This window comes from Crocodylus siamensis, chromosome 6 (genome assembly GCF_052110815.1).
Source record: "Crocodylus siamensis isolate JL-2025a chromosome 6, ASM5211081v1, whole genome shotgun sequence".
Lineage (NCBI taxonomy): Eukaryota > Metazoa > Chordata > Crocodylia > Crocodylidae > Crocodylus > Crocodylus siamensis.
Genome location: NC_143400.1, coordinates 10,798,396 through 10,813,813, shown reverse-complemented (window position 1 = coordinate 10,813,813; position 15,418 = coordinate 10,798,396). Strand labels below are relative to the sequence as shown.

The window sequence follows — 15,418 nt, the reverse complement described above, 5'->3', positions numbered from 1 at the left end:
AGCGGCGCGGCCCCCGCCCCGGCCGCGGGGCCAGGAGCGGACCGGGGCGGGGCCGGCTCCAGGGCCGCGGGGAGGGGCAGGGCCGAGGGGGCAGGCGGTGGCCGCCGGCCGGGCACGGCCGGGCTTCCCCTGACTCAGCTCTGCCCGTCCCGGAGCCCGGCCCCGCCCGCAGCCGGTGCACCCCGCGCCCCCCCCCGGGGGGAGTGTCCGGGGGGGGCCTGAAGGGCAGCCCCCCCCGCCAATGGGCGGCTGCGAGGCCGCCCCCCCGCCAATGAGCGGGGCCGGGGGAGGGCGCTTCCTGGTCCCGGCGGAGGCGGCCCGGGATGGAGGCGGGGCAGGCGGGGCCGGCGGCCGGCGGCGGAGGTGAGCGGCAGGTGAGGGCGGGGCGGCGCGCGGGGCGGGGCGGGGCGGGCGCAGGTGCGGGGCGGCAGGTGGAGCGCGGGGCACGGACGTGGCGGCCCCGGCTCGGCTCAGCGCGGGCCGGCCGGTAAGTCCCGCGCTCGGTGCCCGCGGACCGGCGGCAGGCGGCGGCCCCGCATCGGGTCTGGGCGCGGACCGCACCGTTCTCCCCGCGCCCCGCAGGTGCGTGACCCGCCCGCTGCCCGTGCCACCCTGCGGGGCCGGGACCCGGGGCAGCCCCCGCAGGCCGGGCCTGTGCGAAGGCTGAGTGAGCCCCCGCCCGGGAGCGGCCCCGCCGGCGGGGACAGCCAAGGTGGACACGTTGCCAGGCCGCTCCGGCTCCCTGGAAGCGCGGGCGGGCAGGGTGCCAGGCGGGCGGGCATGGGGGTGTTACCCGCTGGCTGGGCTGGTGGCGCCACCGGACTCCTTGTGCGTGCAGCGGTGAGAGGGGAAGGGGCCGCGGGGCTTGGGTAGTGCGTGTGATGCGGGGCTGAGACCCCCAGGAGCTGCCTGCTCCCTCCTTGCGCCAGCTGCTTCGTGGGCCTGGGGGCTGCAGGTCTTACCCCAGAGCTCTAGAGGGGCAGCAAAGTGCCAGTGCCGGTGCCATGTGGGGCTGCCCAGCCACTGCCACAGGTGACAGCCACCGAGTGGGTTGTGCTGTCACCCAGTGCAGGGCCTGAGCCTGACGCTGCAGCCCACGGCACTTGCGTGGTGGCTGGACTGGTGGGGAGGGGGCCACAGCACTGGCTGGGCGCATGCCCGAGGGTCACTTGCAGCAGAGCCCCCTGGTCCCGGCTGGGGCGCGTGGCCCCGGGCGGCAGCGTGCAGAGCCTCCCCGCGTGTCTGTTGTGGCTTGGGTTGCGTGGGGCCTGCAAGAGACCTGGTGTGGTGAGCGCGGAGGGTGATGTCTTCTCCCCTGTTGAGGGGTCCTTCCTGCTGCGCCCACCCCACCAGCATGCTCCTTGTCTGGCAGCGGCTGGACTCTGCCCTGCGCCCAGCCCTGCCGCAGCCGTTCCCACCTGCCCGCCCAGCAGTGTTTGTCTGGGGTGGGGGCTGTTTGCTGTGCTGATGCCAGCCGGCCGGCGCACTGACCAGCCTGGCCCCCCGCCTGGGGCCTGTGGTGCTTTCCCAGCTCATGCACAGGACACCTGGGTTCTGCGAGGGGAGTAGGGTCTAGTCGGGGGGGAGGAGGGGGGTGACAGCCAAGACCCCTGGGTTCTATCCCTGGTCCTGGCAGAGGAGCAGGGCCTAGTGGTTAGAGCATAGGGGCAGGGGGCTGGCAGCCAGGACACCTGGGCTGTATTTCCAGCTGTGCTGCTGACTGAGCAGCTTTTGGGAGGCCTCGTCCTGTCCTTGCCTCAGTTTCCCCCTCACCAAGTGAAGCAACGTTCTCTTGCCCTGGCCTGCGGAGGGATCAGTGCCTGGATCCGGGCCTGTCGGAGCCTGCCTGTGTGTGTTGGGGGAGGGGGTGCTGGGCTGCCCCCATCCCCCCTCCCAGGGCAGAGCTGCACGGCAGGGGGAGGGTGCGCCCGGGTGCAGAAGCTGGGCTGCGCTGTGCAGAAGGGGAAGCTGCAGGGATGGGGGGGTGCAGGTTGGGCCCGGAGGCTGTGGCCACGGCAGCGTGATTGGGCTGGCGGTGCCATGTGAGCGGGGGTGGGGCAGGGTTGGGAGGCATCGTTCCGGCTGTGTGGGAGGGAGCTGGGGGGGCAGATGTGGACCGGGGAGCATGGCGCTGGCACCCGGCCCTCAGGCCCTGCTGGGAGCGGGGGCAGGTGCCCAGGAAACCCTGCAGGTGTCTGGATTGGAGCAAGGGGGCACGGAGCTGGGCATGGCTCAGAGCCCTGGTGGGGCAGCCTCCTGCCCAGGGCTGGGCCTGGGGGGCAAGGGGCTTGGGGACACTGTGCCTATGCAGGGTGGGGGTGCTCTGGGCCGGGCTTGGCCTGGCGTGCAGCCCTGGGAGCTGGCTGGAGCTGCAGCTGCCGCCCGATGCGCTGAGCAGGAACCGCTCCGGGGGGGCAGGCAGGCGGGGGCTGGATGATGAAACCTCAGAGAAATCATGGCTGGCAGCACAGCCTCTGTGCCGAGCCCCCTAGGGCTGTGCTCCCCTGCGCTGGCCGCCATAGTAACCCCAGCACATGGGGCTGGGCCAGATCAGGGGTGGCATGGGGGGCTGGGGTCCCATGGACTGGGCACCTCCCATGGTGCCCCCTCCCTTGGCAGATGCTTCAGCCTGGTCTGGCCAGGGGCTCATTTCACAGGTCAGCAGGTGCCCCGCTGAGAACTGCCAAGCTTGTCTCTGTGGTTGGCAGGCAGTGCCAATCAGGGACAGAGGGAGTGGTGACCCCCTAACACCGCCCTCCTGATCCACCCCCCCCAAACCAGCGCCCAACAGCACCTGTGACAGGTGCCACACTGCAGCCTCTGTCCATCCCCCAGCCCTGCCCATGCAGCGGTCGGTGCCCCCAGGGAGCTCCCGGGGTGGGCGGGAGGGAAAATGAAAGCAGGTGATGCGGAAGGAGAAGTAGGTCAGGCGAGCGCTGGCCTCGTCGGCGGGTGGCTGGGGCACGCCGCGCGGTGCTGCCAGGCTGTCCCTGCTGCTCCGGGCCCCATGGGCAGCAGCTGGCACTGTGGTGAGTAGGCCCAAGTTGGGATGCAGCCCCTGGCCCCTCCCAGGCAGCCTGATGGGCCTGTAGTGCTCCTAGGGCTGGTCTCATGGGGGTGAGGGTGCCCCAACGCTGGGCAGCCTGGTGTAGGGCCCCATGGGGTGTCCCCTGTCCCCACTCTGCAGGGCTACCCTGTCCCAGGGAAGGGGGCCTAGGTTTGTTCGGCAGCTTGGGGGCAGGAGGATGTTCTAGGCAGGTGGGGCAGGGCTTGGTGGTGGCCTCAGCCCCCGGGCTGTGCGGATTAGAGCCACCCCCGCCAGGCAGGATGAGCCGGTGCTGGGCAGCTGGCCGGGGGCGGGAGCTGGGCTATTTTGGGGGGGTGTGGGGGCAGCTGGCGGGTACTGTCCTCAGGTCAGGCGAACCCACCGCACCTGTGCCCTGCTCCAGCCGGGCCCTGTTGTCCTGTCCCTGCCCTCCCCGCATAGACGGGCCGGGGGCCGTCCTGCACCATGCACTGGGCTGGCTCCATGCTGCAGGGGCATTCCCTTCCCTGAAGCCCCGCTGCAGGGCCAAGCCATCCTGGGGTCTGGTCCCAGCAGCACTGTGGGGGCAGCAATAGGTCCTGGGTACTGCATGCTCCTGGGCTGAGACCTGACTCAGCTTGCTGCAGCATTTGAGGCCTGTGTGGCCCCCTCCTGCTGCCAGGCTGGGAGCGGGCACTGCCCAGGGGCTGGGCAGGCCCTGCCTGTTCCCACAGCAGGGGCGTGGGGCTGGCCAGCCTCCAGCCAGCTCCCATGACTGTTTGCTCTTGGCTGGGAGGGGAGGCTGCTGTGCCGTGGGCACTGGACGGAAGTGGGACAGGATGGCGCGGGGAGCACTCCTGGGCCCCGGCCTGGCACTGGGGGGGGGCAGAGGGCAGGGCAGGGCAGTGTCATGGATGGAGCCAGATCCTGCCACCTTGTGGGGCAGATCCTGGGGCTGACTTAATCCTCAGGGCCCTGGGCCAGGCATTGGATAGACCCCCTGAACCCCAGGTGTGCCCTGCACCCTGAGATTAGAGGGTGACCCTTGCCCTCAAGCCAGGCTACTCCAACCTCTGGATACCCTTGTAGGGCCCAGGGCCCAGCAGGGTGGGGGCGGTGATGGGTACAAGCCCGTTGCTCCCCGCCAGCTCCTCTGGCTTTGGTTTCTGCTGTTGAGTGTTTCCTTCCTGTTCCCCCTGGGCCCTGTTTCAGCAACCCCTTCCTTCCTTCTGCCGCCCCTGCCCGCCCAGCCTGTGGCTGTGGCCCCACACACCAGGGCACGTGGGGGCAGGGAGGGGCCCAGCTGCCCCATGCAATCCCCTCGTGGCTGAGAGGCTAGGGGAGCTGGGGGAGGGTATCCCCCCCCAGGTTGCACCAGCTCATGCCCTGTGTCCCTGAGGCCACAGCCCAGGTCAGTGGGTCCCTCTCTCTGGGGGTTATCTCAGGCTGGGGGTCCCCCAAGTGCTTGATGAATAAGGAGGGTTGTGGTGAGCACCGGGGCGCATAACAAGTAGCATCAGAGCCCACTGTGTTCCTAGCATGGGCGGGCAGGCAGGCGCCAGCTGCCCCCATAGTGCGGCCTCCCTGGATGCCTGGGTTCCCCCTCCTGCAGGGCCTGCCATGTGGGCCCCTAGGAAGTGTGGGGTGTGGCCCAGCGGCTCAGTGGGCACCACTGGCCCTGTGCCCAGGTGCCCCTGGGTGCTGCTTGGGGCTTGCTCGGGCTGCACAGGGGAGGTTGCAACATGCCGAGGTGGGGGGGACGCAGTGACTCACCCGCGGGGCCTGGCCATCAGCAACCCCGGTGACTCAGGGCTGCGTGTAGCTCCTGGTGCCCGTGCCCCTCCCTGCCCGCCTCGCCCACCTTATCTTCCGCCCTTAGCACCTGGCGCGCCAGTCTGGGGGGCCGTGCCCTGCTGGCGCCGCTCCTCAGCTTTATGGGGTGCAAAGGGCGGGTGGGCAGATGGGGCAGGGCTGGCAGGCAGGCACCTCACCATGGTGCCCCCCAGGGTGTTGGGTCCATCCACTTGGGGCTGGCCCCTGCTGCCCCGGGCTGGCAGCTCAATCTCTGGTTGCTGGTTGGGCCTGGTACTCCTGCACTGGGCTGGCTCTCGGCACTGTCTGTCCTGGGGGTGATGCAGCTGCTGCCACAGCTGCACCCAGGGTAGGGTGGGGGCAAGCAGGGGCCAAGTGCCATCCTGGGCACCCACTGGAAAGGCCTTGCTGGGCCCCACGGCACCGAGAACCCGTAGCTCCAGGGACCCCAGGATTTGGAGGAGGGTCCAGATGGAGGCCTCTAGCCAGAGGCTGCTCCTATGCTGGGCCCTGCAATGCTGCGGCCTCCCTGCAGCGTGGGGCTCTGTGGCCCAGGCTGTGGGGCTCAGGGAGTGCCCAAAGGGTGGATGGGCTGACAGCAGTGCCTGCGCCTGTGCTCGGCAGCCTTGGCAGGTGCTGGGTGGGCAGCGTGCAGTTGTTTGGTAGGCAGCCCAGGCTTCGCAGCAACCATCTACGGGAGGGTTCAGGCTGCAGCCTGTCCTACCCTGCCCAGGGTGGTTGGCAGTTCTCAGTGTGCCCACCACCCTAGCTCTGCACGGTTGTTCCTGCCCTGTGCCACAGTCAGCTCTCGCATGACAGCAAACGTCCGGCTGGGGCAGCGTGGCAGGCATACGGTTCGGCTCCCCTTGCCTGGGGCTGTGTGGTGATTTGGGGGTTGCATCCAGTGCTTGGCTCTGTGATGAGTCCCCAAACTCTTCCAGCGCCAGTGGCTTCCAGCTGTGCCACTCTGCCCAGACAGCCCCTGGTGTGACGGAAGCTGGCTGGCTCCCTGGAGCTGCCCTTGTGCCAGTGTGGGTGGCCAGGACAGGCGGAGAGCACGTGGTAGGTGGGATTGGTGGTGCGAGGCCGGTAATAGCTGTTTGGCTGGGGCCACGCAGGGTGTAATTATGGGGGGATTGCGAGAACCCAGAACCATGCCTGGGGCTGGCACAGCTGGGCGGGAAGGTCGGTATTGGGGGCTGGGCTGTGGCAGGTGTGATCCCATGGGGTTGAGGGAGCTTATCCTGACCCCCCCCACAGGGCACCTGTCCCATGTGCCGAGGGTGGGGGACAGGCCTGGACTGGCCGCACAGGCCAAGATTCCCACTGGAGCCGCAGGACCTGGGCAGAGCAGGGGGGTGGTGTCCAGGCCTCTGGCATGGCCAGTCCCAGAGCTCGTGGCTCTTTCTGGGGCTGGAGCTGGCCTGTCCCCAGGCAAGGGACAGACAGTGGCCATGGGCCTGCATGCACGGGTGCATGTGGGCAGGAAGTGTGGGACTGCAGCTGGCCACGCTGGAGCACGCTGGCAGAGCCCAGCCCTCACAGGGACCCAGCCCCAGACAGGGCCCAGCATGGCGCAGGCACCAGGTTGGCCAGGGCAACATAGCCCCATGGGTGGGGAGAAGCCGAGGGGGTGTGGGGGGTCTTATGTCCCTGTCCACCAAAGGGCAGTGGGTGCTGTTGGGTTTTGCCTGCTCTAGGCAGCCTGGGCCTGGAGTAGCACCCATGTCCTGCCGGTGGGGACCTGGTGTGAGCACCCCTCCAGGCCCTGTTGCTGCAGGGGGGCACATGGGGCAGGGCCTTCCCCATGTTGGCTGGGGCTTCACGCTGGGCTGTGGCACAGTGGGAATTTCCTCTGGTTCAGGGGGTGGCGGGCCACCCCCCGGCGCAGTTCCGGCCGCAGCGCCTGGCAGCCGAAGGGTTAAGCGCACGCGTTCTGGGAAGCGGGGCTGGGAGGTGCGTGACCCGGGGTGTGGGCGTCAACGCTTTGAGGTGGGATCGAGCTGAGGTGCAGCGGGGAGCGGGGCCAAGCACACAAACCTGCTTCCCTCCTTCCTCCGCCCGCGCGGCCCCGGGAACGAGTCGCGCTGAGCCAGGCAGCCGGCAGCCACGCGGGACGGCGCAGCCCGGTGAGGGGCGCGGGGGGCAGGGGGCCTGTCCCAGTTCAGGATGGGCCGCGGAGGGGCTGGGGGGACACAACACTGATGCCCGCCGCGGCCCCGGGGCTGGTGGATCTGTCCCAGCAGATGGCAAAGTTGTGGGTGGTGCCCTCGGACAAAGGGAGCTGGGGGCTGGGGATGGCAGGAGTTGGGGGATGGCAGGGCTGGGACCCACCTTGCATCCACAGGTCCCGCCTGTGCCCTCCAGCCTGGCCTTATGCATGCCCGGTGGCCCTGGGCTTGGGCAGGTGGGAGCTGGCCGGCAAAGCCGGCAGGATGGGGCGATGCTGAAGCCCGAGGGGCCGTGGACTGTTCCCGGGCCCACAGAGCCACTGGCTTCCCGCCCCGACCCCAAGAAGGGCCCAGGGAGCTGAAGCACAAACCAGGCTCAAGGCCTCAGGGCGGGCCAAAAGGTGCTGATGCCCGGGTAGGGCCTGTGCTCGCCTGATGCTGGGGTTGTTGTGCCTGTGCAGTATGGGCTGGGCCTGATGTGCCAGACCAGCAGTGGGGAGCCTGGCATTGTCTGTAGGGCACGGGTGCCCAGTGCCCCGGGCACGTTCCTGGGCAAGGGAGGAGACAGGCGCAAACTGTGCGGCTGGGATGGGGCTGCCTTTGGCTTGGGGTCCCAGGGGAAAGGACCTGGTGGGGGCTGTGCGAGTACTGGCTGGCATGGGGGCCTTGGTGCTGGCTCCCCACCCAGGCCAGCTCGTCCTGCTGTGGGGCAGGTGGGTTTTGCTTTCCTCGGCATTTGAAACCATTTCCTTTCTTGTGTGTTCGTTGTTTGTCAGAGCGGGGCTGGCTCCCCCCACCCCTACGTCCGGGGCTGGGGCCAGGACACCCCCACCCCCCGCCTGCTCTCTCCTGGGGCTGCCAGGCCCTGGTGCAGGATGGGGCTGCAGTACCCCTACCCCCCAATCTAGCCCTGCCAGCCCCAGGGTGGGGGACACTGAGGACAGGGGCCGCCTGGCCTCCCGCCCTGGATGGGAGCCTGGAGGTTGGAGCTGCGGTACAGGGGCTGCACGGGGGCCACGCGAGTCTCTGACCATCTTTGTGCTGGCAGGGGGTGCCCGGGGGGGTAGCATCTGGGAGTGCCCCCCCACCCTGTGAGCTGGACTAGGCCGTGTACCAAGCAGGAAATCGGGGAGATGGAGAGCAGCAGGAAGTGGCGAGGTTGGGTCTCTTGGGTCCCTTCTGTGGCTCTGGCCTGGGAGCAGGAGTCCAGCAAGCTACATTGCAGGGGAGCTGGGGCCAGGACTCCTGGGTTCCCCCTGGCCTGGGGAGCCAAGGTGAGGGGGGCCCAGTGGTTAGCGCTGCTCTCACCTCCGGCTGACTCATCCCTCCCGCTGTGGCTGTGAAGTCCCTCGACAGCACGTCCCATCCCGGGGCCTCTCGCTAGTGCAGGCTACGGTGAGGGACTTGCGTGGCTCCGGGGGTGCAGCTGCGGCCCTGGGGGGCAGCAACCTCCAGAGGTGGGTGGGAGCGGGGTGGAAGGGGGCAAGTTCTGCAGCCTAGATGTCTCAGGCGAACATGGGGTGTAGGGGCTGGCGCAGCTGGAGAGAGGTGATTTCAGGGCCTCTTGTGCCTGGGGAGCTGCCAGGGCCTGGTAGGTAGGGCCCTGCCAGCAGCTCGTCCCAGCAGGCAGCGACGGGCAGGGCTGGCCTCCCCAGTGCGCAGAGGTCAGGCTGACCCAGGCTGGGTGGCACTGTTCCCGGCAGGCCCACAGCATGGTTACCAGGAGTGATGTGGGCCTGTTGGGACACGGGATGCAATCCTCATAACCCCCCCCACCCCCCCACCCCAGCCTGTGGCAGGCGCAGCACAAGGGCCGTGGGCGTGGGGAGCCGGCACTGCTGCTTCCTCGGCTCCCTGCACTTGGGAGCAGCCCGTCACCACCCGGCCTTCCGGTGCCAGAGCCAGCCGCACCACGCTGGAAAGAGTGAAGTCAGCGGCCAGGTGCTGACGCGACTTCCAGAACCCGGCCCCAGCCCAGCGCCTCCTTGCCCATCGGGGCCCGGCAGCTCCAAGCACCCAGTGCCCTGTGCCCAGCTCAGCTCCCCCATGCTCAGTGCTGCTGGGGCGTGGGCCCAGGCTCACGCATCCCCCGCTACCCGGGGCATGCGGCATCGGGAAGGGTGGGCGCTAGGCCATGGCAGCTCGGGGAAGGGGCGCAAGCAGCTGTGTGCACCCACGTACCTGCCCCCCCCCCCCAACTTCATTATCACACTTACATCTGCCTCGATGGTGCACCATGTGACTTCGCTCCAGTGGGGAGGATGTGCCAGGGAGGGGGCGGGGGGGCGAGCGGTTTGGTGCGATGGAAAATCCCCCTCCCTGCTCGCCCCCGCTGGGCCTGCCCCTCGGCGCCGGCATCCGGCCCGGGCCCAGCCGCCCTGCTCTGCTCTGGGTCTTTGCTTGCCTAGGCCCCTGTGCCCCCATCTCTCCCCCACCCAGAATGGGCACCCCCTGTTCGGTTCCTGGGGTGGAGCCATGCTGTGGTGGTACATTGGGCACCGGCTCCTCCCCTGGCCCCAGAGGCTCCAGGCTGCAGCCGGTGCTCCAGCGAGCCAAAGCCTGGCTGGGGATTGGGGCAGAGTGCGGGGGGCCAGGGCTTCTGCCACTGCAGACAGTCCCTTTACAGCAAGTGGGAAGTGCCGCACACCTGGGGGGTGGGAAGTGGGACCCTTCCCTTCCCCTCCACTGTGGCAGCCGCATGGAGGGAGGTCCCCAGCACCCCGACTTGCAGGGGTACAGAGCAGCTTGGCTCTGCTCTACCAGTGCCCCTCACTCCCACCCAATCACTCCCAGTCTTGGGGCAGGGACAGGCCCTGGGCATGGCTCTGGAGCCAGGTGTCGGGCGGGTGGGGGCACAGGGCTGAGCCGCCTGTAAAATCGCCTTTCCGCTAATCCCCTGTTATGCGCCATAAGCTTCCTGAGGCTGTCAGGGCTCGTTGGATTGAGGGGCGTGAAGGCTGAGCCCGGCTCATCTGTGCCCACGGATACCACATGGCCTCGCCTGCCCCGTGCTTGTCCTACGCCTGCACCCCCCCTGCCCGCAGGTGTGCAACACTTCCCGCTTGCTGTGCAGGACTGGGAGCCCAGACACCTGGGTCCTCCCCAGTTCTGGGAGAGTGGGGCTTGGAGGGTTAGAGGGGCACAGGGAGCCAGGACGCCTGGGTTTTCTCTAGGGGTGCTGGGCAGGGTTTCCCCAGGGCTTGAACCCCCGGGGGCGGCTGGAGAGCCCAGCATTTCCCTGCACAGCTGCCGGCCAGGCCAGGCCAGCTCCCAGCGGTGCCTGCCCTGCCGGTCGAGCCTGCTTGGCTGCGGGGAGGGGTAGCTGCTGCCACAGCCGGTGACGCCCTGCGAAGGCAGCCGCTCCCCCTGGCTGGCACCCAAGCGCAGGGTGCGGCACGGGGGGCTGGGCCAGGCTGGCCTGCCAGGGGCTGCCGACCGCCTGGCACCTGGGGAATAGGGGGCACGTCCCACTGCCCTGTGTGGCTGTTGCCAGCTGGGATCCTCCAATGAGCAGGGCAGGACCCCAGGAACATGGCCAGGGGGAGCTGGGTGCATGCTGGTGTCCCCTGCTCCCTGGCTGTCCAAGCCAGGTCCTGGGCTGAGCCCTTAGCTCTGGACCTGTTTCTCTGGCAGTGGGACAGGGGCTACACCATGCGGCGGGGGAGTTCCCTGCTTCTGCCCACGTGGCTGTGGGGTGTGGGGCCATGGGAGTCCCTGGCATGGCTTCTCCCCCCTTGCAGCCCTCCCTCCAGAGGCCCCAAGTTCAGCCAGGTTGGAAGCACCCTGCCCTGAGTTGGGCCGTCCCTGGCCAGGTGTTTCGGCACCTGCCTGGGCAGGACGGGCCGGGGCTCCGGCGTAGGTGCAGGGTCGGGCACAGCCTGTCCTGCCAGGGTGACGTGTAGGACCTGCCGGGCTGTTTGCGCAGGGCTAGGCCAGCTGGGGCCTGGGCTGGCCGGGCTGGGCCCAGCCCACGCGGCAGGGAGGGGCGGCCACTGGCACCGCTCCCACCCCACCAGCAAGGGCAGTGCGCGCGGCTCTGGTTGCCAGCTGGGCCCCAGGCCCTGTCTGTACCCAGCCCAGGCCTCAGCCTGCTCCTGGCTATGGCAGGCATCTCCTGGGTTTTGCGGGACCTACAACCCAGCGTCCCGCGAATCCAGCAGGTGCCTGGTCCTACGTGGCCCCAGCGGGAGGGGCTGGTCTGTGGCCATGGGGCCGGTGCGGCTGTGTTGCGGGGGCTGCCGCATGGGGGCTGCGAGTGGTGGTGCAGGAAGCCGCCTGCTGGGTGCAGCTTCAAAGGCGCTGTGCTGAGATTTCCCCCTTTGCTGTGGTGGTGTGCTGGGGGCGGCAGGCAGGCACTGTGCCAGTGCAGGGGGCAGCCGGGGGCCTCACTGGAGAGCCGGGGAGGCTTTAGGGGGTGGCCAGTGCCCTGGAGCCAGGGAGAGGGGCTGGGGGGGGGGCTTCCCCACACGCCAGCCACCAGGCCCTCTGCCCCCATCCTCCCTCCTGCGCCAGCTCCCAGGCAGGCGTTGTGGGGCCGGACGGTGCCGTGAGAACTGGGTTATCTCTTCTCGGAATCAGCCGCGGGGCGCGCGCCCCCTTCCCCGGCCCCTATCATCCCCGGCATCGGCGCTGCGCGGGGGAGGGGGGGGGTTTCCTTAGGTTGTCTAGGGCTGCGCAGCGCCGCGAGCGGTGCAGCCACAGCACTTCCTGCTGCTGCGCCCTCCTCTGCCTTGTGGCCCTCCCCGCCCCAGCATGGCCCCCCACAGGCAGCTCCTGCCCTGGCCCTGGGGGCACAGGGCAGCCCCCTTGGGCGCAGTGACCCACTGGGCGGGGGCTCTCCACCCTTCCACCTTGCCAACCCCACTGTGCCAGGGCCCGCTGGGTGAGCGGCCCAGGGCAGGGCAGGACAGGTTGCACACAGGAGAGGGAGCGGGTCTGTCCCAGCCAGTGCTGACATGCCATGTCCCCTCGCAGGTAAGAACAATGGCGGGCCCTGAGGACGACCTCATTGGGATCCCGTTCCCAGAGCACAGCAGTGAGCTGCTCTGCAGCCTGAACGAGCAGCGGCAGCTGGGGGTGCTGTGCGATGTGACGCTACGCAGCCACGGCCTGGAGTACCGCACACACCGTGCTGTGCTAGCTGCCTGCAGCCGCTACTTCAAGAAGCTGTTTGCGGGGCCGGGGCTGGGCCCAGGGCTGGGGCCAGGCCAGGACGTGTGCGAGCTGGACTTCGTGGGGCCTGAGGCTCTGGGTGCGCTGCTGGAGTTTGCCTACACGGCCACACTGACGTTGAGCCGGGCCACGCTGGGAGAGGTGCTGCGTGCCGCCCGGCTGCTGGAGATTCCCTGCGTCATCGCCGCCTGCGTGGAGATCCTACAGGGCAGTGGGCTGGAGGCTCCAGGACCGGACGCCGGTGACTGGGAGCGTGCCCGCCGCTACCTGGAGGCCTTCGTGGCCCTGCCCGATGGCGACGGGGACGTGGCTGAGCCTGTGCCCCCTCGGCCCGCTGCCCGGCGCAGCAAGAAGACACGCAAGTTCCTGCAGGCCCGGGGCTTGCGGCTCAACCACCGGGCTGAGGAGCCTGCGCTGGACACCGAGGGCTACGGCAGCTCCCCACCTGCACCCCCGCCACCCTCGCCCCCACCTGCACCCCCACCCCTGCCCGAGGGCCTGGCTGCCTATGAGCCCGGGGAGGAGGAGGATCTACCGCCGGCCGCCTTCCCTTTCCCCTACCAGGCGCCGCTGTCCCCAGAGGAGGCCGGCTCTGATGAGGAGCCCATGGACCCCGAGTTCATGGCCTACCTGAGCTCGCTGCACCATGAGGCGCTGGCTCCCGGCCTGGACGGCCCTGACAAGCTGGTGCGCAAGCGCCGCTCGCAGATGCCGCAGGAGTGCCCCGTCTGCCACAAGGTCATCCACGGCGCAGGCAAACTGCCCCGGCACATGCGCACCCACACCGGCGAGAAGCCCTTCGCCTGTGAGGTCTGCGGAGTCCGCTTCACCCGGTGAGTCCAGCCCAGGCACACGCGCCATCGCCAAGCCCGAGGAAGTTCCCTTGGGGGTGGAGGGAGGCAGGGGCAGGGTTTGCAGCAGGGGCTTGACACGCACTCCACCCCGTGCCCTGCTCTTGTGCCCTGCTGGGATCAGTGCTGGTGGGGGGTTCGGTGCCTGCCGGGGGGTGGAGGGTGCCAGCCCCCAATGACGGCCCCTCTGCCCTCAGGAACGACAAGCTAAAGATCCACATGCGCAAGCACACGGGCGAGCGGCCGTACTCATGCCCTCACTGCAGCGCCCGCTTCCTGCACAGCTACGACCTGAAGAACCACCTGCACCTGCACACGGGTGCGCGGCCCTACGAGTGCTACCTGTGCCACAAGGCCTTCGCCAAGGACGACCACCTGCAGCGCCACCTCAAGGGGCAGAACTGCCTAGAGGTGCGGACACGCCGGCGCCGCCGCGACGACCCGCCCCCCCCACCTGCCAGCCCCCAGGGCCTCGACCTCTCCAATGGGCGCCTTGAGGGGCTGCGCCTCTCGCTCGCCCGCCTCTGGGACCCCGGCCGGGCGCCCCCGCCCCCTGATGACGAGGACGAGGAGGAGGCCGAGGCTGAGGCCGAGGAGGGCCCCCAGCCAGACGGCGCCGTGCCCATGGAGATGGCATAAACGCACCGCGCCAGGGGCATTTGGGAGCCGCCATGGCACCGGGCTCCTCGCGGGCCTGGCCACGCAGTGGGGCGGGGGCCTGGGCCTGTCTGCCGCAGCCCCCAGGCAGGGCTTGGAGCTGGCAGGGTGAGGCCTGGCGTGCTGGACTGGACCACACGGCTGCACGAAGCAATAAAGCCCCCAGGCACCTGGGGAGTGGGCGGCCTGCCCCTGCCCCTCTGGATGTGGGTGACCACAGGGGGCAGGGTGCCAGGACTCCTGGGTTCCCGGGCAGGCGGCGGGAAGCCATTCCCCACACCAACGGCCTGGCTTGACGACGCGAGTTTCTGTTCCTGTTTTTCCCGTCGCTGTTTGTTCTGAATTATGCAAAGGGGGAAACTCCCCCTGGCGGATTTGCACAATGAAAGGCTGGGGGGGGCCGCACCCCGCCCAGGCCCCCCCGCGGCTCCGGGTGTTATGTGAGCTGCCAGGAGCCGGGGCGCGGCAGGGTGGGGGCAACACCAGCTCCGGGCGGCCTCTGGCACGGGGATCCGGCTGTCCATCTGTGTCCCCTCCCTGCTGCGTTGGGGGGGCACAGCCCCGCCCCCTAGCAGGGCGCTGCAGCCCTGGGGCGGCACAGGCTGTGCCGAACCTGTCTGCACTGGGCCACCCTTCCCTGCCGTGGGCAGGACTCATTAACCCTGCGCACCCCAGCCCCGTGCCCTGCCCCCCCCCGCCAGCCTCAGTGTGGCTCCTGGTGGCTTTCCCTGCATGCACACGGGCCCCTGGGGCTGGGCCCCTGGGTGGGGCAGGCCCAACTCCTCCCCACCTGACGGAGAGGCCCCGGGCTGGGGGTGTGGTGGGGGGTGCACTTATCTCCAGTGGGGGACCCTCTTGCCCCTCAAACTGTGTGCATGTCTGTGCCGCACAGGTGGGTTGGGGGGCAAAACGGCCCCACTGCCCTGTGCAATGCCCTCCTGCCTGTCTGTCCTTGTCTGTCTCACCCCCTCATTGTCAATAGCTTGTGGTGCTGCCTGGGGTTGCAGGGTTGTGCCCCCACCTGCTCCCTGCCCTGGGTGCTCGTGGCCCCATGGGACCTGCAGCCGCCAAGCACCCCGTGCCTTAAGCGAGATGCCCCTTGCTGTCCTACCTCCTACCCCTACCCCCAGGAGCAAGCAGCCCCTGGCGAGCATGCTCGCCCTGCACTCCCAGCTGCTTTCTCCGGTTGCACTATTTGGGGAGTCTGCCTTGGAGGGCGGCCCCAGCTCCCACTGGCCCCTTTGCACATGCGTCCATCAGGGCAGGGGCAGCGGGATGGATGGATGTGGCCTGTTTAGCCTCAACTAAGAGTTTATCTATATTTAAAGAGATGATGTAATATATTCCCCCCCACCCCACTCCCCGTTCCCTCTCTCTGGTCATCCCTGCCCTGGCTCCCGGCACTTGTCCTGGGGGTGACCAGCGTGGGGCCCTTCCCAGCTTCAAAGTGCCTTATGGTGAACTTGAACTCTCTGCTACTTGAACTCCTCTGTTGTACAGATACCAAACTGGGGGCACTGGGTGGGGGGGGCACCAACCCTTCCAGACCCCCCCGCTGCCCCCTCACGCTTCTGGGTTGCTTTACCTGTTCGTTTGTTTTTTTTAATGAAGGCTGCTTGACAATAAACGGAGAAGCAGGGACCCCCGTGGCCCCTGGCTCTGTGTCCGTCTGTCGTCTGCCCCTCTCCCCAGCTGGCCCCTGTCCCCACAAGCCCATGGAGGGTGCAGGG

General features: G+C 69.0%; 1 protein-coding gene across 6 annotated transcripts; it reads left to right on the top strand.

Moving 5' to 3' along the window:
- The first annotated feature begins 122 nt into the window (after positions 1-122).
- On the top strand, positions 123-15,328 carry ZBTB7B (zinc finger and BTB domain containing 7B). Of its 6 annotated transcripts, none has more exons than XM_090051911.1 (3): positions 123-374; positions 11,983-13,013; positions 13,229-15,328. In XM_090051911.1, the coding sequence occupies exons 1-3, from the start codon at positions 324-326 to the stop codon at positions 13,668-13,670; spliced, it is 1,524 nt and encodes a 507-aa protein (XP_089908037.1). In that variant the 5' UTR covers positions 123-323; the 3' UTR covers positions 13,671-15,328. The 6 variants fall into 6 exon arrangements, with proteins under 6 accessions (XP_089908037.1, XP_089908039.1, XP_089908040.1 ...); XM_090051913.1 differs by having other exon boundaries at positions 294-363; XM_090051914.1 differs by lacking the exon at positions 123-374 and adding an exon at positions 413-487.
- Positions 15,329-15,418: the final 90 nt, after the last annotated feature.

Bases quoted from the DNA above. Each gene is read 5' to 3' on its own strand.
- ZBTB7B (XM_090051910.1), top strand. From the start codon at position 11,761: ATGGCCCCCCACAGGCAGCTCCTGCCCTGGCCCTGGGGGCACAGGGCA. The intron at 13,014-13,228 runs GTGAGTCCAGCC...CTCTGCCCTCAG, and splicing joins TGCGGAGTCCGCTTCACCCG to GAACGACAAGCTAAAGATCC.